The following is a 20810-nucleotide window of genomic DNA, read 5'->3' as shown; positions in this document are numbered from 1 at the left end:
CCATTCGGCCAGGAGACATCACTCCCACCCCGAAACCAGAGAAGCAAGCGAGGGGACAGCCCCCTGGGCCTGCCCGGCAGCTGGCCTGCCTGAGCATACAATTAACAGTAGCCCCTGCAGTTTGGGGGCCTGTGTTGGGAGCACGTCTTCCCACACTCACTCTTCGCTGCAGCGCCTGCGGTGACATGAACAGCAAACGGGAGCCCACGACGTCCCTGTGATTCAGGTCACAGCCTCTGAAAACCCAGGCCTCTCATTTGAAACTCAGTGTAAACCCCAACCCACTGCTCTTCTCTCCCGATGCCCTGTGCCCCCAGGAAACGATGCGAAAGGCATTCCCCCTGAACCTGGGTGGCAGCGACACCTGTTACTTCTGCAAGAAGCGTGTGTACGTGATGGAGCGGCTGAGTGCAGAGGGCCACTTCTTCCACCGAGAGTGTTTCCGCTGCAGCGTCTGTGCCACCACCTTGCGCCTGGCTGCCTACGCCTTTGACACCGATGAAGGTAACCACCGTCCCCCAAGGAAGTGCTGGTCTCTGACCTGGACTCCTTTCCCCTAGAGGCTCTGGGACACCCAACGATTCCCAGGGAGTACAGGGTCATCAGGAAAGCTCTTCCGGGATCCTAGAGCTCCTCTGGACAGAGAGGGGCCACCGCGGTGGGCAGGGGCTCCTGGGGGAAGAGGAAGCTGCCAGCCCATGTGCGCTGGCCCTGAAGGGCGCTGGCTGTGTGCTGCGTGTGCTCTGTACACTTTCTCATTCAGCCTCGCCCCCTTCCACCTCCCCGTGTGGTCAAGAGACATGAGCTCAGCACCACATTGCTCATGTGATAAGCGTTCAGTAAATGACAGCATAGGGACGTTTTAGTGACATCTGGTAAGTGGCTGATCAGAAGGTGTGGATAAAGGAATTGCCCTAGAACAAGCGATTATGTTCTAATTTTCAGCCCGTGATATTTGCGCTGTTAGATATAATGAGAGACAGTATAGCATAGTGTTCCTGACTTAAGACCTTCACACTAAAGTGCCAGGTTCAAATCTAGATGGTAGCGCTTATTAGTCATGTAACCTTGGACCTGTTCCCTAGTCTCCTGGTTCCTCAGTTTCCTTGTCTATAAAATTAGGATAATAATAGTACTTAGCACACAAGGTTGTTAATTCATGGGAAGCACCTAAGATTGTTAATTCACGGGAAACATTTAGAATGGTACCTGGTATATTGTGAGTCCTATATAAGTTTCTCCTATTGTTGTCATTATTCCCATCACTATTATTATTGATGTGATGGTGAGCAAAGAAGGGTTTTCTAGAAAGCGCCCAAGGTCCTGGGCAGTGGCCAGAGGCCCAGTGTGTGTCTCACCTGGGCTTTCCCTCCCTGCCACTGCTGCCGTCTGTTCCCAGCCTTTCCCATCCCCAGGGGTCCCGGAAAGGACAAGGAGCTAGAAATGGTGTTGCTGTCCATTTTGCTGCCTGACAACTGGTCTTGGGAAGAGATTTGGCCTTCAGATTATCTGCGGGTTTTAGCCCCGTACCTGGGAGCCCCCCATTTCTGCAGCCTGCCTTGAGGCAGCAAAGGGTCCTGTGCCTCATCTCAGTGCCACTTCAAGGCAGGTGCCAGAAACCCTTTCCTAAGCGTGAGCTGTCCTGGGTTTGTTTCCATTATTGGCGCTTCCTGACTTAGACAGTGGCAGGTGCTGGGCTCACGTCTGCTGTGGCTCTGGCTTACAGGAGAAAATGTGTGTGTGTGTGTGTGTGTGTGTGTCTTTTTACAGGCAAATTCTTCTGCAAGGCGCATTTCATTCACGGTAAAACCCATAGTCAGCAACGAAAGAGACGGGCAGAGTTGAAGCAACAAAGAGAGGTATGTTTGCCTTGAAAGGGCCGGCGGACCCACGACGGCCCCTAAACAGAAGGTTCCCAAGGGTCCCTCCACAGTGGGTCGACATTTCTGACCCTAGAAGGACTGAGACCCACAGGTGGCGAAGAGAACTCTACTCCCTGGTGTCAGGGGTCCCTTTGCCTCAGTCTGTTTAGCTGGCCTCCAGGGTCTGTCCCACCAGGTGCCAGCTCCCAGGTGAGTGGCTGTGCTGGCCTCTCCTGAGGAGCTCAGAAGAGCTTTCTCCTATGCCAGGGACGTAAAAGTTACTGGTTGTCTTCCCATGGTCCTCTGTGTCCTGTCTTCTCCCTGCCCCTCCCCACCACATGAAACTGGGCGCTGTTTGTAGGGATGCCTAGTATGGGGCCATACTTTGCTGAGATTTCCAAGTCCTTTCCCCAAGCCCTTAGGTGTCAGCAAGGTGGTGAGTCAACAGGGCCTATGGATGGCTAGTTATAGCGCCCCCTCTGACAGCTCTTAGTAAATACCTTCTATGGCTTAATTAATCACAACTGCCAGCAAAGACCCCCAATGTATAGCTTTTTTCTGATTATATATTAATATAGGCTCAATGTAGAAAAGTGGATAAATAAATTAAAGAATATAATGAATGAAAGTTAAATCACTCATTGTCACTCTATCCTGGGAAAACCATAATTTTGTAACAAACATTTCCTTCCAGACTCCTTCCTATGTAAATGTATTTTATCCTAGTCAGAATCCTATCGCTATAGTTTTATCTTTCTTTTTTTTTTTCTAACACTGTATCAAGAACAGTTTCCTTATACGCACAACCCATGGACGTGAACAATGGTGGGGGGATCGCCTGAGGGAGTGAGGGTGCTGGGTGGAAGGGGGCGACTGTAATAGCATGATCGATAAAATATAATTTAAGAAAAAACACCCAGTTTCCTATAACATTAAAAATTCCTTTGTAATGCCCTGGTTGGTATGGCTCAATTGGTTGGGTGTAGTCCTGCAAACCAAAAGGTCACCAGTTCGATTCCTGATCAGGGCACATGCCTGGGTTGTGGGCTTTGTTCCCAGTTGGGCACTTGCAGGAGGCAACCAGTCGATGTTTCTTTCTCACATCGATTCTCCCTCCTTTCTACACTCTCAAAATAAAAATAAATTTTAAAAATTCCTTTGGAGCATAATTTTTGGCACCTATAAAAAATAGTCAACTATTTCATGAGTCTCATATTGCTGAACATTCATGTTGTTTACTCTTTTTACCTTATAAATATTGTTACAGTGAACATCTTTGTACATGCATATTTATCCATATTTGAGATTATTCACTTGGGATTGATCATTAGAAATGTGATTGGAATCAAAGGACATGTGCTTTGAAGGACAGTGAGCCCCGTGATTAATGTGCCCCCAGGAAAGTCACGCCCATGTTCAGCCCCCCTTTAGCTGTGCCTGGGCACTGAGATTATCTGCGGGGCTGGGTCTTCCAAGTTCTGTCTTTATTGGCTCTCTTCGTCTGCTCTATCGGAGGGGCCCGCTGTGAGAATCATGGACTCTCTTTGATCTTTCTCAGGAGGAGATGTGGAAGGAGCAAGAAGCCCCTCGGCGAGACCCCGCTACGGAAAGCTCTTGTGCAGCCGCTGCTCTTGGCCCGCCGGCAGGCAGCCCCCCAGGTATCACCACTTCCTCCTTTAGGAAGGCGCTAAGCTGGCCTCTCAGGCTGTCGTGGGGCCTGCTTCAAATTCCCCGGAGCCTGCTTAACTGGATTCAGGGACTCCTGCGCTCCGTCGGCCTGCATTTCAGGGACAATGCTTACAACTACTGCTACACGTACGAGCTCCTGAGCCTCGGGCTGCCCCTCCTGTGGGTGTTCTCAGAGGTCCTGGCTTCCATGTACCGGGAGTCTGAGGAGTCCCTCGAGAGCATCCGTGACTGGGTGCTCAGGTACTTCCCGGTCAAGCGCCACTGAGGGGCGCCCCCCGCCCCCCGTAATGGCCTTCACATTTCCAGGGCAGGTGGTCTTGTGTTTGTTGTGAGCTGAGGTGCTGGTCAGGAAGCCGGGCGTCCTTTAACTGGTTAGCTCACAGCCAAAGAGTTGGCCACCTGCACCGGCCTTGTCAGGGTGAACCGTGCTGGGGCCAGCACGGCATGAAGGATGTTTTTTACAGATTTGTATTTCTTTTATACCAAAGTGAACTGTATTTCTAGGTTTACATTTCAATTTTTAACTTTTAATAAGCCAAGAAAAAGCATTTTTTTTACTGTGCATATCAATTTTTCTAAACATAAGTCTGAAGTCTTTAACTGGTATTACAAATCCCTTCCACGCGCCAGTCAGTTGTAAGAGTCCCTGCTGCCACGTTCGTGATTTGGGTTTTAGATAAACAAAAGTGAGTGTGCCGTCTCCTGACTGGTGCCTTTCTATTTTTGTGCCCAGAGGCCACTCGTCAAGAGGGGGCAATTTTTTTGCAACGTGGAAGCATAATCATTTTAAAAGAAAAAAGTAGAAGAACAAAGTAGAATTAAACATACAAGGCACCTGGCCATGTGTAGTTGGCTGTTACATGTCCTCCCAGCGGGAGGAAAACTGTTTTGCTCCTTTATTTTGATGTAAATTAGTAGTTTAAAGCCTCCCCCGCCCGCCCATACCCAATCATAGCCAAATGACCCAGAACCACGGGGTTTCAAGCAGATCGCTACCAACAGGCACTAGTGAGCACGGCAGCAGAAGCCCGTGGCTCCTGACCACGCAGAGCTCCGTCACGCTGACGCGGTACCTGCCGAAGGAGAGCTATGTCCCCTGGGGTTCCTTATCAGGTCCCCAGCCCAGGCTTCAGTCTGAGCCAAGGCCGCGCAGGGTCTGTAATGGTCAGGCTGAGGGAAGAATCTGCCCTCTCATAACACGTCCTTTGGGACTGAGGGCATTTGTAGCACCTCAGGGTATTGTTTCTGGGAAGCACGGCCTCCCCAGTGAACACGGCTTCCAGACATGCTGGCTTCTTAGCCACTCAGCCACTGTGCATATTTGGTCAGAACAGTCAGAAATCATTTATTTTCACACTGTTCTAGCAAAGGAATGTGTCTGACCTCCAGGGGGAAGGTCCCCTCTCTCTCAATTGGCAGGGGAGGCTGGGAGTGGAAGCTGTTTATTGACTAATGCCAAGAAATATGTCCTATTAGGGGCAGAAACAAGCATTGGCCTACCTGCATTCTCCCCTCGGGGCATCGGGAGGAGGTCTAAGCTCCCCCGACTCTTCTGCCTGGACATGCACAGCTGCTGGGTCTGGTTGAACGATGGAGAGGCTGAGGGGGAAAGGCCTTCCACTGTGCTCAGCGTAACTGGAGTTGCTGGGCCACGGACAGCTCCATGCACTTGTCACCCTAGAGAGTTCCTTGAGATCAAGTAAGGATGGAGCCTGGAGCATGTTTGGAACCAGAGCTCCTGAGGGCTTTGAGGTGACAAGTTTCTATGGGGTGAGAAGAAGGGGGAAGGCATTTTTACACTTCCCGAAACCCTTGGGTAAAACAGGGCATGGCTGTGGCCAAGTCTGTGGGAACTGGCACCTCTGTCCTTGCGGGAACGGTTCTCAGTCCCGTGACTTGCATGGTGTTGTTCCAAATCTTTGCTGAGATTTTAATGTTCAGCACGGTGGGAGGAGCCCTTGATTCATTTTATGTTTGATTCCAGAAAGTAAATTCTCCAGGTCACAATGTGAACACAAGCACAGCTGTGTCATTGTTGCTGTCATCAGCTCAGGGCAGGCTGAGATGCCCTGTGGAACGCTCCATGAAGCCCCAGTTAGAATCTCTGAGAATGTCATTTATGACCTTAAAGAGACTGGTTTGAATTACTCTGGTGAGACAGGGTGTGCTTGTCTGAAGCCTAAGATGTTTGTAATGTTCTGAGACTTTGAACCTTCCTGGTGGGCAGCACCAAACACACAGGGCATGGAGACCTCTAAGCCTCCGCAATGTACTCAAGAGTGAATATGAGACACTAGAGCAAAATCGGGACCATCGAGGGACTGGTGGGGCCATTGGGAGACGGGGGTCCTAAGGGCATGTGGGACTCTGAGTGGAGAGCTGTGGATTGTTGCAAATGCAAACCACACACGTCCACTCTTGCAGCTAAGGAGCGGTTCGCTGCCAGAAAGGTTCATCTGTCCTAAGCAAGCAGTGACTTGTTTGGGGAAGATTCCCCTTGTTTATCGGTTGCCTTATTTTAAACTCCTGTGTCTTCTCTTGTTATTGGTCTTTTTCCTTTCCTCCCCGCCAAACTAAGTCCTCTTTTCTGTCTCTCTCCTTCCAACCTTACACTGTGGTCGTCAGTTCATTTCAGCCTTCCAGTGCTACACCCACTTCTTGGCTGACACACTTCTGCTCTGAGGTGACTGGTTTTCTTGCTGATTTTCAGAGAGTGGGACTAACTCGTAAGCTGCTTTCCGCACCCCGCCCTCCCCGCCGTGGTACTGGTTGTGCTAACTGCGAGTGTCTTGCGTACTAACGGACTCATTTGGTGACATGGTGGGTGAACAGCGTGGGGTGGTGTCCAGCTGAAAAGGTGTTCAATTCCACTTACCCCTGAGCCGTCAGCCCGGCCCGTGCCAGGTGCATGCCTCGCCTGCCCCCCGTTCCCCTGTGGCCTGTGCTCATGCTTGTCCAGTTGCCCTTACAAAGCCACTTGCCTTCCTGGGAGGGTTACCCCTGAGTGTGAGGCAGTAGCACAGTGGGGACTCCTTCACCTTTGAAAAGAACTCCTTTGTCTAGGAGCTTCTGAAAAAGCACATACATACAAGCATCTTCTTAAATTGGTTCTACTATAAAGATTATTAATGTCATTGATCAAAACCAAAAGTATCTGTTTTTGGAGGGATTAAAAAAATACTCCTAGGCTTCATCACCAGCTTGATCCATACTCTGAACTTTGAACACATCATCACACTTTCCCTAGAAGATCCTTTCCCTGCTGCAGCCTATGCTATAGATCCAATGCTTTTGCTGTGGCTCTTTGTATTCTTCCTGGCTCACAGAGTCTCAGATGAGGCAGAAACTTCAATGAGAACGATCATGTCAGAGTTCAGGGATGGCTTTGAGAAATGACTCAGCTCAGCCCCAAGCCCGCAGCAGCCGCTTGCAACGGCCCCATGGCTCTGTGCAAAGCACACTTTCCCTGTTGACTCATTACCTGAAGCAGCAGGACATTCAAAGGGCTTTGAAAGAGAAACACCACACCATGCACAGTGGAGCTATTGTAGGCCAGGCCTCGCGGTCTCAGGCTGCAGGTGGTGTCTGCCCTGCATGTGGCCCAGAGCCTCGCTGACTCCAGGCCTGTCTGCACTGCCCCGCATGCTGCACTACTCACTGCCTTGGTGCAGAGCCTCGCCAGTACAAAGTCATTGCTCTTGTCTTATCTTCTCTTGCAGAGTCTCCCTCCCTTTATAGAATGTCAACCAAAGAGTGTCCTCTTCCCCTCTCAGCCTTCTCTTTAGCTAGCCTGCCCCATCTCATCGCAATGCATGTTTGTGACCGTTAGCAGTCATTTACAGTGCCACATGGAACCCTGTATTTTGCACACAGCAACCAATGTTTAGCTTTATTTATGGTATTTGATGCTGTAAATGAAAATAAATATGGTTCTTTATAAAGCTCATTGTTTCCTCTCTTCTTTGCCATGAAAGCTGCTCAAACCTGAAACACGGGGGTTAGTTTAGGGGGTCAGTCTTCCCTGAACTGCTGGCGGGACTCGCACTGGTGGTGACATGGGACTCTCTGGGGCTGCGCTGGGCACTCTGCAAGTGAATATTACCCAGGGGTAATATTTGGAAAATGCCACCAATGCTCCTGGGCCAGGCTTTGGGGTCTCTTTCTTGAAAACTCATGGCACTTTTCTGTTTTGGATGCTGGACACAGCTGGTGAGGGCCAGTATCACCTCAGCTCTTAGAAACAGACTCTTAACAGCTCACTCCCATTTTTCCCATACATCCAAGCAGGGACCTGTTGGAGGACCTTCCTTAGGAGCTGTGTGCTAATTTAGGTTCCTGTATAACAAAGGCTGTTCTTGAAAATGTGACGCTGGCCCAGCTGAGTGGTGGGTGAAAGGGCAGGAGGCAGGGCCGCAGGCTGGCTTCAGGCTGGCAGGGAACGTAGCAGATGTGCTCATCCAGATGAAGAGCCATTTGTGATCCTGAGAGGCCTGTCCTGTCCCCGAAAGGCTCAATGACTCAGCATCTTAGACTGCAAGGCTCTGCTCATGGGGCTTCTCTGAGGACCGCGCCATGGCCGGCTCTGGCCCTACTCTAGGCTGTCCTTAAAGGAAGGATTTGGAGTCCCACTTGCCTTCAGAGTCTGGTCCTCACCCTCCCTGGGGCGGCGGATGCCTGCCATCGCCAGGCTGAATATAGCTGGGTTTCTGACACTGGTGTGAAAACTCATCTGTGAATTTCCAAGGGCCCTTGTGCCTCCCAAGGGGCATTTCTGGGTCCCTGGGTCTGAGCCCGGCTGCAGGCACCCGAAGCAGCCTTCAGAGCTGCTTGGAGTCGTGACCAAGGTGTGCTACTCATCCCATTCCACGAAAGAGTGTTAGGGACTGAAGTCAGGACTGGGCTGGGCAAGAAACTCCATCCTTGATTCATGTAGCTGGTCGAGTATTTGCTGAATGCCTGCCATGCTAGGCATGTTCTAGGTCCTAGGAATGTAGCAGTGAACCACACCAAGTCCCTGCCTCTCCCTGCATCCTGGAGTGTTTGTGTCGCAGTGTTGTGTACTAGGTTTATGTGCTCCCTTCATTTTGCGCGCACTCATTTGTTTACTCAACTAATACTGAGCGTCTGAGGCGTGCAGGGACTGTAGCAGGGAATGAAACAGATGAAGGTCCTCACTCTCATGGAGCTTATAGTTTGGCTTTGATTTTTCCACTTGACAGGTTAGAGTAACATTTTCCAAAGTGTGGCAGGGGAACACCACTAGCTCCAGGACGTGCTTTGTGCATAAAGGGTTCCATAGTCACCCAGTGTGAGAAATGTTTTATGCTGATCATGCCAGTCCTCCCAAACCTTAGGTTTATTAGCACATCCAAGTCACTGAGGAGTTCTCTAGTAAAGGAGCTTAATTACCTTTGTTCAAGTGGGCTTTCCCATACCTAGGTGAATTAGTGTTTTTGTTTTGGGGGGGAGTTTTTGTTTCACATATTACATTTTACTTAAGTGTTTAGTAGAGTATTCTTCATTCCTGAAGCATTGGATTAAAGACTTAAACTCAAAAAAGTAAAATAGTAAATAGAACTGATTGTATCTTGGGATGGTAACTTTCTAAGCTTTAAAATCTCTTTCCAGAAAAAAATCTCATAGGAAAAACATGACACAAATCTGACTATATCCATTTTTAAGACTCAATATGTAAAAATAAAGATGAAAATATTTAATAGGCAGTCAGAAGGAAAAAAACTCTGAATTAGATGTGATAACAAAGAAGGACCTTGCTGTGTGACATCACAAGTTCATGCACAGCAGGCATTTCCAGGCACCTGGCACAGTTGTCACTGAACAGTTAATATTTGTTGATTAAAAACCCAATGATAAATGGGCAAAGGCAAGGCATGGACAATTCACACTTAAGCAAATTAAAAAGTAAATGCTAAAAAGAAAAAGCAAGCATTTACAAAAGGAATGTGAAGAAATTATGCTGTACCCATTGAATTAATAAAGAAAAAAAGTAGATTTAAAAAAAATATATGATCTTAGAACTACAACTGAATACAAGTCAATGGGGACAGTCTTTTCTGGAAAGCAATATGGCAACAATTATTGAGATCCATAAAAGGGCGCCGACCTTTTGGCCCAGTAATCCTACCCCAGGGAAGTGATCCTAAAGAAATAATCCAGCCGAAGAAACAAATCTCCGTGCAACCAGAATGTAAAGTAGAGTAAGTGGGTCAAGCAGAGTGGGTGGGCTGTTCTCCTTTATTTCTGTGAACTCATTCACTTTTACAGCTTTTTCTTTAATTCCTTAAATAAGTAAAAGAAGCAACTGCTCCTTTTCCTGCCCCGGGGCCAGCTGTTACTGACTGAGCATTTCCTCTGTGCCAGGCGCGGGGCCAAGCGCTCTCTGTGCAGCATCTCGTAAACTCTTCACCTCCTCATGGCAACCTTGAGGTTGGTACTGATACTAAGGAAGTTCACCGATGCTGATCTAGGTGATCTAGAGCAGTATCTTCAACTGTAAGGGAACAGAGGGCCCCACGGGCCTGGCCAGGATTCAGGTGTTGCTCTCAGAACAGCCCTGGCACGTGGGAAGAGCCCTGGACTCCGACTTCAGCCCTTGGTGCTGACTCAGCGGCGGAGGGCTCTGTGGCGGCAGACTTGGTGAGCGGGCCTGTTGGGCACTCAGGGCAGCAGGAACTCTGGCTGAGGTCTAGGTGGCATTTTCCTGGTTTTGTGCAGCAGGGCATGTCCTGAAGGGGACTTTCTTTGGGCGTTCTAGATCATCAGGGCCTCAGAGCGCCTGACAGGACAGCTTCAGGTTGGGAACTCAGCAGAGGTCTCCGTGCACACTGGGAGGCAACGTCTGTTTGTCTCTAGTTTTCTGATCTCCCAACCTCCCTCCAGACACCCAGCCTCAGCTCCGGAGCCCACGTCTCTCCTGCCGCCTGCTGGCAGGTGTGTTAGTTTTGCTTTAGTTTTGCGATGGGCTTGGACAGCTTGATGCGGCCTGGCCCCTGTGACTCAAGCCTGCTCTCGCACACGGCGTCCCAGCCACGCTGGGCTCCTCCCTGTCTTCGGGCCTTTGTACTGTCTGTTCCCTCTGCCAAGAGTGCCCTTCCCCAGCGTCCATGTGGCTGACCCTGCCTGTTATTCAAACCTTTGTTCCCATGTCTCCCTCCCAGTGCAAGCTGCCTGTAACACTGCAGCCTGCACCCCCAGCCGTCCTGACTAGACAGTTTTCCATAGCATTTGTCGCCTTCAACCTATCATATAACTTCCTTACTGATCATGTGGATTGTTTATATTTCCCCTTGCCAGAACACAAGCTCCTCAAAGGCAGAAAACCTTGTTTCTTTTGCCCACTCATAACCCCAACAGATGGCGCAGTGGTTGGCACCTCCTAGGCCCTCAATAAATATTTGTAGAATTAATAAAGGAGGGGCAGGCCCTGCATTCTGACCTGGACCTCTGACTGAGGAGCCTGCGCTCAGCTTGGGCTGGGGAAGGGCTTGCTGGCACCAGTTCATGGCTCAGGAGGAAGAACCTGGAGAGAATTAACACGCTGTCTGTCCTGACACCGTCGATAGACTGGGAGAAGGGAGTTTTGGTTTTGCTTCTATTTTGCCTTCCAAGGGGCATGATCTTAAGTTTTCTAATCCGTAAAATGGGGTTAATAGCAATATACACGAGAACATGTTGTCTCCCTTGGCTCGGGGGGAGAGTGGAAGGGTCTCCAGAGTTGGGTCTAAACAGGAAAAATTCCCCCAGCAGAACTGGGACGAGGGTCCGCACCCTGACTCTACAGCGGGGTCTAGCCAGCAAAGGGCCTCTGGACTCGGCTGCTGGGACCGGTGTGCAAGGACAGGCATTTCCCGGGACACTGCCTGGCTCTGGCCCTGGAGGCTGATCATCCACCAGGGAGCCGGTGTCCGGCCAGAGCACCGTGAGGAGGCCGAGATGCTCGGCTCAGAAGAGGCTGGCTTCCGTCCGGGAGGCCGGGGGCAGCTGGCCAGGTTGGTGCTGGGTTGCACCTCCTCCCCTGGCAGCCCCTATGGCCACAGATAACTTAGGGCAAAGTCCATGACAAACAGCAGCCAGGCCCGGGGCAGGCGGCGCAGGGGGCGCACCCTAGTCCCTCACCTGGGGCGCTCTGTGTCCCAGCAAGGGCCCATCCAGCTGACTCACCGGGCGGCCCTGGCTCAGTTGCTCTCTGGACTCCGTGTTCCTCCACTCATGCGATGAAGATGATAATCCTGTCCTTCAGTTGCCAGGATGTTGGAGGTGATGGACACAAAGTGTTAAACAGGCACATGGGCACTGGATGATGAGTTGGTGTCATTTTGTCATTGCCTTTTAGTCACTGCCATTACCAGAACTAGCCCTCCCAGTATGGGCATGTAAGCAGGAGCCCTCAGGAATGAAAAGAGGCGTCTAGAAGTACAAGCTTGAGGGGCGGCACGGAACCTCAAAGACCCAGCTGTGGCCTGGACCTCAGGGGCAGAGGAGGGGACAGCAAAGCCTCCTTTGGGGCCGTTTGCTGGGTGAGGTGTTGATCAGAGAGAGCACCAGGTTCTCCACAAAAGTCTCTACCTCCCAGCGGCCCCTCCCCCAACCCAGTCCCTCCTACGGATGTCCAGGATCCACTGGGAGAGATGCTGGTCCTGAGGGGTCATCAGTCAGCCATGTCCCCACCCCTCCAGAAGCCCAGGAAGCCACTCAGAGCCCCCACCCTGTCCACCTCTCCTCCATGCTGGACAAGGGTGTTCCGTGCAGGTCTGGCTGGCTGCTGAGCTGTGGGGGCCATGGGTCAGGTGCCACTGCAGCCCCACACAGGTCACCTCTGCCTGCAGCGGCCCCATCCTGCCCGGCAGCTCTTGACTCCCTCACTCCCTCTCACCCAGCTGCACATTCTCGGCCGTTAGGTCTCCTCAGCAGTCTCCCTCTCTGCTCCGCATGGGTCCTACAGTCTAACTTCCACTCTGCAACTAGAACAATCTTTCTGTGATGCTAATCTAAGGAGGTCAGGCCCAATGTTCTGATTCTTCAGTGGCTGCCCTTGGAGTCAGTGTGCTCTTGGCCTTGCCTCTCAAGGCCTATTTGGGTTGATGGTAACACCATCATTTCCTGCTGGTTTCTTTTATATCCTGCCCTCCAGCCATGCGGACTTATTTTCTGTTCCCATGTAGATGGCAGTGCTTCCCCACATTGCTTTTGCTCGCAGGAGTCGCCCCTGGAGCACCACCGTTCTTTGCTCTGTGTGTTCAAACCCTACTCTTCTTCAAGCCTCATTAGGGTAGTGCCTTTGACACCGAGCATTTCCTGCATGAAGTCGGATCTCCATCCCCTTCCGCCCTGTCTGGGCTTCACTCTTAGGTGGCCTACTTTATAATGTAGACATTTGTGAATGTGCTTTATCTCCCCTGTGAAACAGAAAGAGATCCCTGAAGGCAGAGACCATGGCTGATTCACCTCCAAGTCTCTAGCACAGGCCTGGTTCAGTAGCATCTGTTGACTGTATAAGTATTTGTACATGCAGCTCACAAGCACACATACCTGTACTCAGATATAAGTCAGGTACAGAGTCAGGTCTCTGTTATAGTAATTTTGTGTAACAAGCCTCCAAAATCTCAGAGACTTGTAGCATTTCTTTTTTCTTTTTTTCTTTTTCTTTTTCTTTTCCTTTTTTTTTTTTTTTTTTGCCCAGGGGTCTGTGGATTGGCAGGGTGGCTCTACTTCAGGCTGCAGGTCTAAGGGTGGCCTGGGCTCACATGGAATTGGCCAGGCTTCAGGCCATAGGTTGGCTATCGATCTGCTCCATGTGTCTGCAATTGGGGATCAAGGCATAAAAGGCAGTGCCCATCTGGAGCAAGCTCTTCTTATGGCAACTAGCAGGAGGGTGGGTGGACTAGCCCAACAGCAAGGCCACTTAAAGCCTCCAGTCACATTATATCCACTAATTTCCACCGGTCCAAACGAGCCTCCTGGTCAAGCCCCATGTCCATTGGGCAGGGAGGCACCTCCCACCTCCTGTGGTGCAACAGGTGGCAAGATCACAGGGCAAAACACAACTCTGTTATGGGTGGGAGTGCAGAACTGGGGGCAAGTTCCAGCCCCTGCCAGCAGCCTGCCCAAACCTCTGCTGGGGAGCAGCTGCCCTGTGGGGCTGTTCGTGCCCACCATCTCTCTAGACCCTCTTCTCCTCTCAGCAGATGAGCCAACCTCTCCCAAGAAGCCCAAGAGCATCCCGGACCCAGAGCCTGGCGATGTGGAAGGCAAAGCCACCGTTCCCCCGCCCGCCGAGTGGACCTCTGTGAGGATCGGCCCCGGGGAGGACGTGGCTGGGCAGGACGTGCTGGCTGTGTGCGTCTTGGTCACCAGTGATGACAGGTATACTCAGGCTGCTGTGGGATGGGGGCAGAATGGGTTCAGAAGGGGCCCACAATCAGAAGCTGGTCTTCTCTCTGCTGACTTGCAGTATGACCTCTCTGTGCCCCCATTTTCTCATCTGTAAAATGGAGACAACCACAGCACCTGTTTCATAGGGTACAAAAGATCGAAGAATTAATAGGCAAACTGTAGAGCAACTCAAACTAGCTTAAGTAACAAAGGCAAATGCATTGGTTTGTCTGGTGGGCAAGTGCACGGGCGGCACCCACTTCAGCCACGGTTGGAGCCAGAGGCTCGGATAGCTGCTCTCCCTTGTTGCCTCACTGCACAGTGGTTTAGGGAGGTTGCCTCCTTGTGTGGGCCTCCTGGCTGCTGAGGGCCTCGGCCCCATCCATAAATTCATACCCATACGCCAAGGTCTCAAGGCAGGCCTGCAAAGGGGGCCATGCATGTCACATGCCCACCTCTGGGGCTGACCAGTGAACAGGACTGGGGTGGTGTGACCAGTGGGCTTGGACATCCTGCTGGATGGACAGTCCACCAAAGCCCACAGATGGATAAGGGGCAGTAACCTAATAAAAAGAAGCACACTGATGTATATACTCATACACACACAAACGCGCGCGCGTGTATATATGTGTGCATATATAAAGAGTAAATATATGAGGACAGACCTCATATACATAAACACAGCCCCAGTATACATATATACGCATGTATACATATACCTGCGTATGTGTATATATAAAGAGACAGAGAGAGAATAAATATATGAAATAGAGAGATACATATTTACTAAAATGTCACCACCCAATAGGTTTTGCGCTTTCTCACCCTGGGGCCCCACTCGGGCCCTCCCTACTGCTTCGGACACCCTGCTCCAACTTCTCTGCCATGTGAATTCCTGCTGGTCATCTAAGACCCGCCTTAAATACTCCCACCGCCCCCACCCCCAGGCAGTCTTTTCCATTCCCCCATCCATTCCCAAGCCTTAAATGTCTGAAGGTTTAGGACCAATACTTGGCTGCACATTTGCGGGGCTGCTTTCTCCTGCTCTGATCCACACCTGTACCCGTTTGCTCAGACTGCCATAAAGTACCACGGGCTGGGTGGCTTAAACCACAGAGATTTTTTTCTCTCAGTTCTGGAGGCTGGAAGTCTGAGGGCAAGATACTGGCTGGGTTGGTTCCTTCCGAGGGTGTGAGGGGAGGATCTGTTCCAGGCTCCTCTCCTTACTTTATATGTAAATGGCTATCTTCACAGTCGCATGACATTTTCCTACTGTGCCCATCTGTGTCCTAATCTCCTCTTCTCGTAATGATACCAGTCATATTAAGTAAGCCCCACCCTCATGACCTCATTTTAACTTAATTTTCTTTTTAAAGACCCTGTCTTTAAATGCAGTCACATTCTGAGGTACTAAGGGTTAGGACTTTATATGCATTTGGTGGGACACAGTTCAGTCCATAACAAAGCCTGAGGCTGGTGCTGGGTACAGAGGTAGCTAAGCACCTCCACCCTGCCCTTGAACCCCATGGTCTGCTGGAGGCAGAGGTGGGCAGAGCGCACTGTGGCTTCCGGGAATGAATGGCAGGGCTCTTTGGTCACCCACTGTCTCTCCCTTCCTTCCAGCTCTGATGAAGAGTTGGACTGTGCTGGCCACAGCGAGGTCTCCGTTGCAGAGCCCTGTGAGGAAAGACCCCAGCAGCCACAACCCTTACTCCCAATGAAGCCCCTTGCTCGCCACAGCTCCCTGAGGGAGACCCTGGCCCGGACATTCTCTGCACAGTGTCCCGAGGAGCCCAGCACCCTGCATGGTGAGCAGAGAGCCCTCCCGCACGGGAGGCCCAGGTGATAGGCAATACGGCACACAGGCCCAGAGGCAGTGGGGCTGGGGCTTCAGGGGGTTCGGGTGCACGTAGGGGTAACCCAAGATGGCCTCCTTCTTCATGGGAAGCTTTGGAATCTCAAATAAGGCGGCAGCTAAGGAGCCCGGCTGCCCTTGTGTGTCACAGGCAGGCAGATATGAGGTCGCCCCAGGACCCTCTTGCTTGGAGTGGTCTCCTTCTTACCTCCTTTGTATCTCCAACGGGGCCCCTCTTGCATTCCACAGCCCATCAGGGGAGACAGTGGGCTCAGCTGCTGTGGGACCACATGCAGGCCCAGGTAGCACAGCTTCCCTGGGGCTACTTGGGGGCCACACAGGGCCATAACTAGTACTTGAGGCTTGTGGGATGCAGTAAACCTACCTACATGATAATAAATGCACTTTCACTGAGTAGTCCGAATGGGCAGAGGTTTTCCCGTACATGGGTCACCCTCAGACGACCCTGTGAGGTAAGTGTTGTGAAGCCCAGTTTACAGGTGAGCAAATGGACTGCTTGCTTTCCTGAGGGCTCCCAGCAGTAAGCAGCGTGGCCAAATGCTGGGTGTCTCTGCACCCTAAGAAGTAGTTGTCTTTAGAAACCCAACTTGTTTTCATAAAGGTGGCTTGAATGAGTGTTTTAATTCGGGCCAGAGCTTCGTGAGGTCTCTGGGTGGGAAGAGCAGGCTAATAGACACTCGCCACCAGCAGGACGGATGGCCTTCCTTGGTGGGCCCGGCAGAGCGGGAGCTCAACTTGTCCTGTGCTGCCCTCTGGTGGTGGAGAGCAGACTCTCCACCTGGTCCTGGAAATGTTCTCATGGGGGATGGTTTCACAGGAACCTCCATGAAAAAGCTGTGGGCCAGGAAGGCCAGGGCTGAGGCTGGAATCCTGCAGACTCTGAGTTTACCACTACCTCTGAGCCTTTTTTTTTTTAAAGGACACATTTGCTAAGTACCATCTGTGGTGCTGTCCAGAAAGGCTTAGCACTTGCAGTGAGGCAAGTGCTGTGCTGTGCCCAGCTGGGTGCAGCCTGCCTCTGTCTGGGTCCGGCTGGCCTGGATCGGCCCTTCTGTCTCCCTGGACTCCAGCCTCCTCGTTAAGGAATATGAAGCCTGCCTGCCTTTCCTCCCTTCCCCTATTTCTCCTCTCTCCTCAGTTGCCAGGAGATTTTAGGCGACATATGAGAAAGACATAAGACAAAATTGTATGTCTATATATATGAAAGATAAAGTCTCAAGATAAGAGTTAACAAAAGCAGTTGAGAAAGTATAGACCCCAGAGAGAATATCATACTCCTAAACAGTTGGTCTAGTGGAATCATAAATTTGATTCTGAATTTCCTGGCAGCCAGCATTAAAAAGGAAATACACAGTTTTTATTCTTATTGTTCATGAGGGGAAAATATATTGCTTTACAGCAGCAGGTCTTGGTGCACGTACCACTTTTTCTAATGCTTTGCTCTGGAGAAATTTTCCAGCTCATGTCAAATAGATGATACTGAGAGATGTATTAGATAGGTCTTGAGCAATGGCTCTGCAACACGTACAGCCAGAGCCTTCCTGAGGCTGTTTCATTCAGCATCCCTTACTGACAGGTGAGGCCATGCCAGCTAAACAGGAAGCAGTTCTCCCTGGGGAATGGGGTTGGGCTGAGGGAACAAGGCAGTGTGGCCAAAGCATTTTGTTTCGGACAGCCCAGTTTCATTCTGGAATAAAATATAGAGCAGAACAGAGGCAGGGATGGATTGCGTGACAGTCTTCTGTCAATTTTGTCCTCATCCATCATGGTTCTGAGCACTGCAAAGCAAACCACATTGTAAGGTTAAAACCTCTGGTGCGGTCTAAGTGCTGTGCTTTGTGTTGCTGGTTGTGGTGAGTCCATGACTTTACCAAATAATGTAGAGTTGGCTTCATGGTGTGGGTGTTAGAGAGCTTTGTTGGTCGCAATTTTCACCTGGATATATGGTTCAGAGGAAAGTCGAGGAAATGCTAGACAAAGCCAAGGTATTGCTTTTCAAAGAATCCTGGTATGTACACCGTACACACGGTAGCACTATTCACGATTGCCAAAAGGGGGAAACGATCCAACTATCCATCAGCAGGTGAATGGATAAACAAATTGTGCTATATCCACACAATGAAATGTTATTCAGCTTTAAAAAGGAAGGAAATTCTGACACATGCCACAATAGGAATGAATCTTGAAGTCATTATGCTAAGTGAAATAAGCCAGACACAAAAAGACAAGTATTGTATAATTTCCACTTCTATGAGATGCTAAGAATAGGCAAATAGAGACAGAAAGTAGAATGGTGCTTACCAGGGGTCAGGGGAGAGGGTAGGTGGGGAGTTGTTGTTTAGTGGGTACAGGGTTTCCGTTTGGGACAAAGAAAAAGTTCTGGAGGTGGATGGTGTGGATAGTTGCACAACAATGTGAATGTCCTTAATACCACTGAACTCTACACTTAAAAATGACTAGAATGGTCATTTTTATGTTATATATATTTTACCACAATTTGGGACTACCCCAGCTCATCAAGGAACCTATCACCTCCTCGAGGTTCTTTAGCGTAGAGCCCAAGGTGACACCCAAGGTGACAGGTTCAAACAGAACTTAAGCCCTGTGTTATCGAGGCCGTAGAAAATGCTCAGCGATGCTCTCCTCAAACACCTAGTTTAGTGGTTCTTAAAGATCTTGTTTAAAAGGCACATTTCTATCCTCCCACCTTGAGAAATCAAGACTTGGTGGGTCTAGAGTGGGGTCACGTATCTGGGGTCACGTATCTGCACTTTCCGTCAGCGCCCCAGAGACTCTCCTGCAGGAGGGCCTAGCGCTTGCTTTGGGGAGCACAGGAAGGGCACTCCCAGAGGCCCGTCTGGCGAGTGAGCTGCAAAATGCACGCCTGGGCAACTACATGCGCTGATGTGGCTCACTGCACTTTTTGGGCATAAACCTGTTAGAGTTAGGAGGACAGTCTGTCTCCCAATCACTCTGACTTAGATAATTTGGTATTTATCCACTTTTTTTCCCTGACAATAATTTGATAACATGGCCCAGTGGTCTGGGGTGGGGGGCACTACTAATTTTTAACAATAAAATGATATCAGCATCATATTGCACAATCCCCTTTAAGATCTCCAAAAACCCTCCCTTAAAATAGATATGAAGAAAAAAAATAAATAAATAAATAAATAAATAAATAAATAAAAAGGCGGGGGAACAGCCCTGCTTTACTCTGCTCAAAATTACCAGGTCAAATCATTACCTACATTACCTGTTGTCCTATTGTGATAAAAATTTGTACATGTTGCCCTGTATACATCATTGATGGAAAAATCCGTCATGAATTTTAGCCATTTCTAATAAGTTCCAATCTACAAAGTTAAAAGCCAAGGAGAAGCGGTAAGAGCTTACAGCATCCTTCTATGCTTCTTGAGTAATTTCTCCATTAGCTGAATACGAGGTTAGCTTTGCTCAGCAGGATGTAGCTGTGCCTGAGGCCTGCTTGCTCCTTGTGCCAAACACCTGGACTGGAAAACCCTGGCCTGCCCTTGGGGGGAGGAAGTGGACCAAAATCGTAGGCAGATCATTCAACCTGTGATGCGCAGACAAGGAGCCTGCACCCTGTACCTGTCCCCGCAGGCCACCCTCAAACCCATGGATGTGACCATGGAAACAGGTCCACGAGATGGGGACCCACCAGTGGGAGCAGACTCAAGGCATCTCTGAGCAGAGTAAGGGAGGGAGGGGTGTACGGAGCGGAAGGGCTTTGTCCTGAGGAAAGGAAGCCCCCAGGCTGACACCCGTGCGGCACAGCCCGGCTGGTAAGAGTTGACCCCCAGCTCTGAGCACCGGCAGGGAAGTGGGTCAGGACTTTGTACAGAGACAGAAAGGGTGGTGCCAGCGGGGCTGTGGGTTCAGAGCACCCTGTGTGTGAGCCTTCCCTATGCTCATTCGCCTGCACCCACAGCACCCCCGTGGCTGCTTCCTTCCCTGCCTCCTGCGAGTGAGTGTTCATGCCTGCGTCGCCCCCATTCTTTCTCTCAAAAATGTGATGGAACCACCACAGGGACCTGGGGCCTGAGGCCAAATCTGAGGGCCCAGTGTGGGGATTTTCTTCCATATCTGATGTTCTTTTTGCTCGGCTAGTTCTTCAGTGCATAGTCTACAGCCTCCTGTACCTGTTCCCATTGGAACCAAGACCAAGAGGATATTCAGGGCAATGGATGGTACAGAGGTTCAGTTGAAACTGGTCCCCAGAGGGTTTCCAGCGCTCTGAGGGGAAGGGGGAGAGAGGATAGAGCTTTCTGCAGCCTCCGGGCTTCAGTGAGAGCAGTCCTGTTTTTATCTATTGCATAAATGGGTCACAAATGTAAGACTTCAGCTCTGCTAAAAACAAGTAAGTGTGTGTATGGGGGCATGCATGTATATGTATATACATGTAGGCAAATAAACGGGTACACATACATATGCTTATTAAGGATGGACAATTTAGAATGATGGCTCATACTATCAGGCACTTTCTGCAAGGTGGCAGTACCTCTCCCATAGCAGGGTCTCAATAAATATTTGATGAATGAATGAATGGGAAATTGAAGGTGTGTGTTGTAGGGATAGGAAGGTACAGTCTGAGGGAAGGACGGGGCTCAGTCAATCTTGATCATTAGCCTATTAACTTTTGGGAAAGGGACCGAAGGAGAAAAACTCCCTATGTTTTCCTACACGTTTAACAGACTCTTCCTCCCTCCCTGTCTTCCCCGCCCCTTTCTTTTTCCCACTACAGCTCTGCAACGGGCCAGCAGCTTCCAGGCTCCATCTACCAGCAAATACCAGAACTGGAGAAGGAAATTGCAGTCGGGTGAGTCATGGGCTCTGGCGGGGGTGGGGGGGGCCGGGGGGGGCGCAGTGGGTGCTCGGGTAGGCAAGAGTTCTCTGATTCATTCTCAGGGGCCGCCATTCTCATTCCTTACATGTCCTGTCTGACCCGGCCTCCTGGATGTGCAGGGCAA

The 20810-nt window shown here is 50.4% G+C and overlaps 1 protein-coding gene across 2 annotated transcripts in view; it reads left to right on the top strand.

Moving 5' to 3' along the window:
• MICAL2 (microtubule associated monooxygenase, calponin and LIM domain containing 2) overlaps positions 1 to 20810 on the top strand; it is a 207136-nt gene that overhangs the window by 132052 nt on the left and 54274 nt on the right. The window contains exons 24-29 of one of the 2 annotated variants that reach the window (XM_054586094.1): positions 318 to 504; positions 1771 to 1859; positions 3421 to 3520; positions 13754 to 13934; positions 15567 to 15751; positions 20585 to 20659. In XM_054586094.1, coding sequence (XP_054442069.1) covers positions 318 to 504; positions 1771 to 1859; positions 3421 to 3520; positions 13754 to 13934; positions 15567 to 15751; positions 20585 to 20659 — 817 coding nt within the window. Of the gene's footprint in view, positions 1 to 317; positions 505 to 1770; positions 1860 to 3420; positions 3521 to 6176; positions 6235 to 7270; positions 7493 to 13753; positions 13935 to 15566; positions 15752 to 20584; positions 20660 to 20810 lie in introns of those variants that run through there. The other variant, XM_054586095.1, reaches the window with a different exon arrangement.

This window comes from Pteronotus mesoamericanus, unplaced genomic scaffold (assembly GCF_021234165.1).
Source record: "Pteronotus mesoamericanus isolate MK-2021 breed Mesoamerican mustached bat unplaced genomic scaffold, CSHL_Meso_final contig_90, whole genome shotgun sequence".
NCBI classification, from domain to species: Eukaryota; Metazoa; Chordata; class Mammalia; order Chiroptera; family Mormoopidae; genus Pteronotus; species Pteronotus mesoamericanus.
Note: the sequence above shows the minus strand (reverse complement) of the source record. Positions and strands in the feature narration are given on the sequence as shown.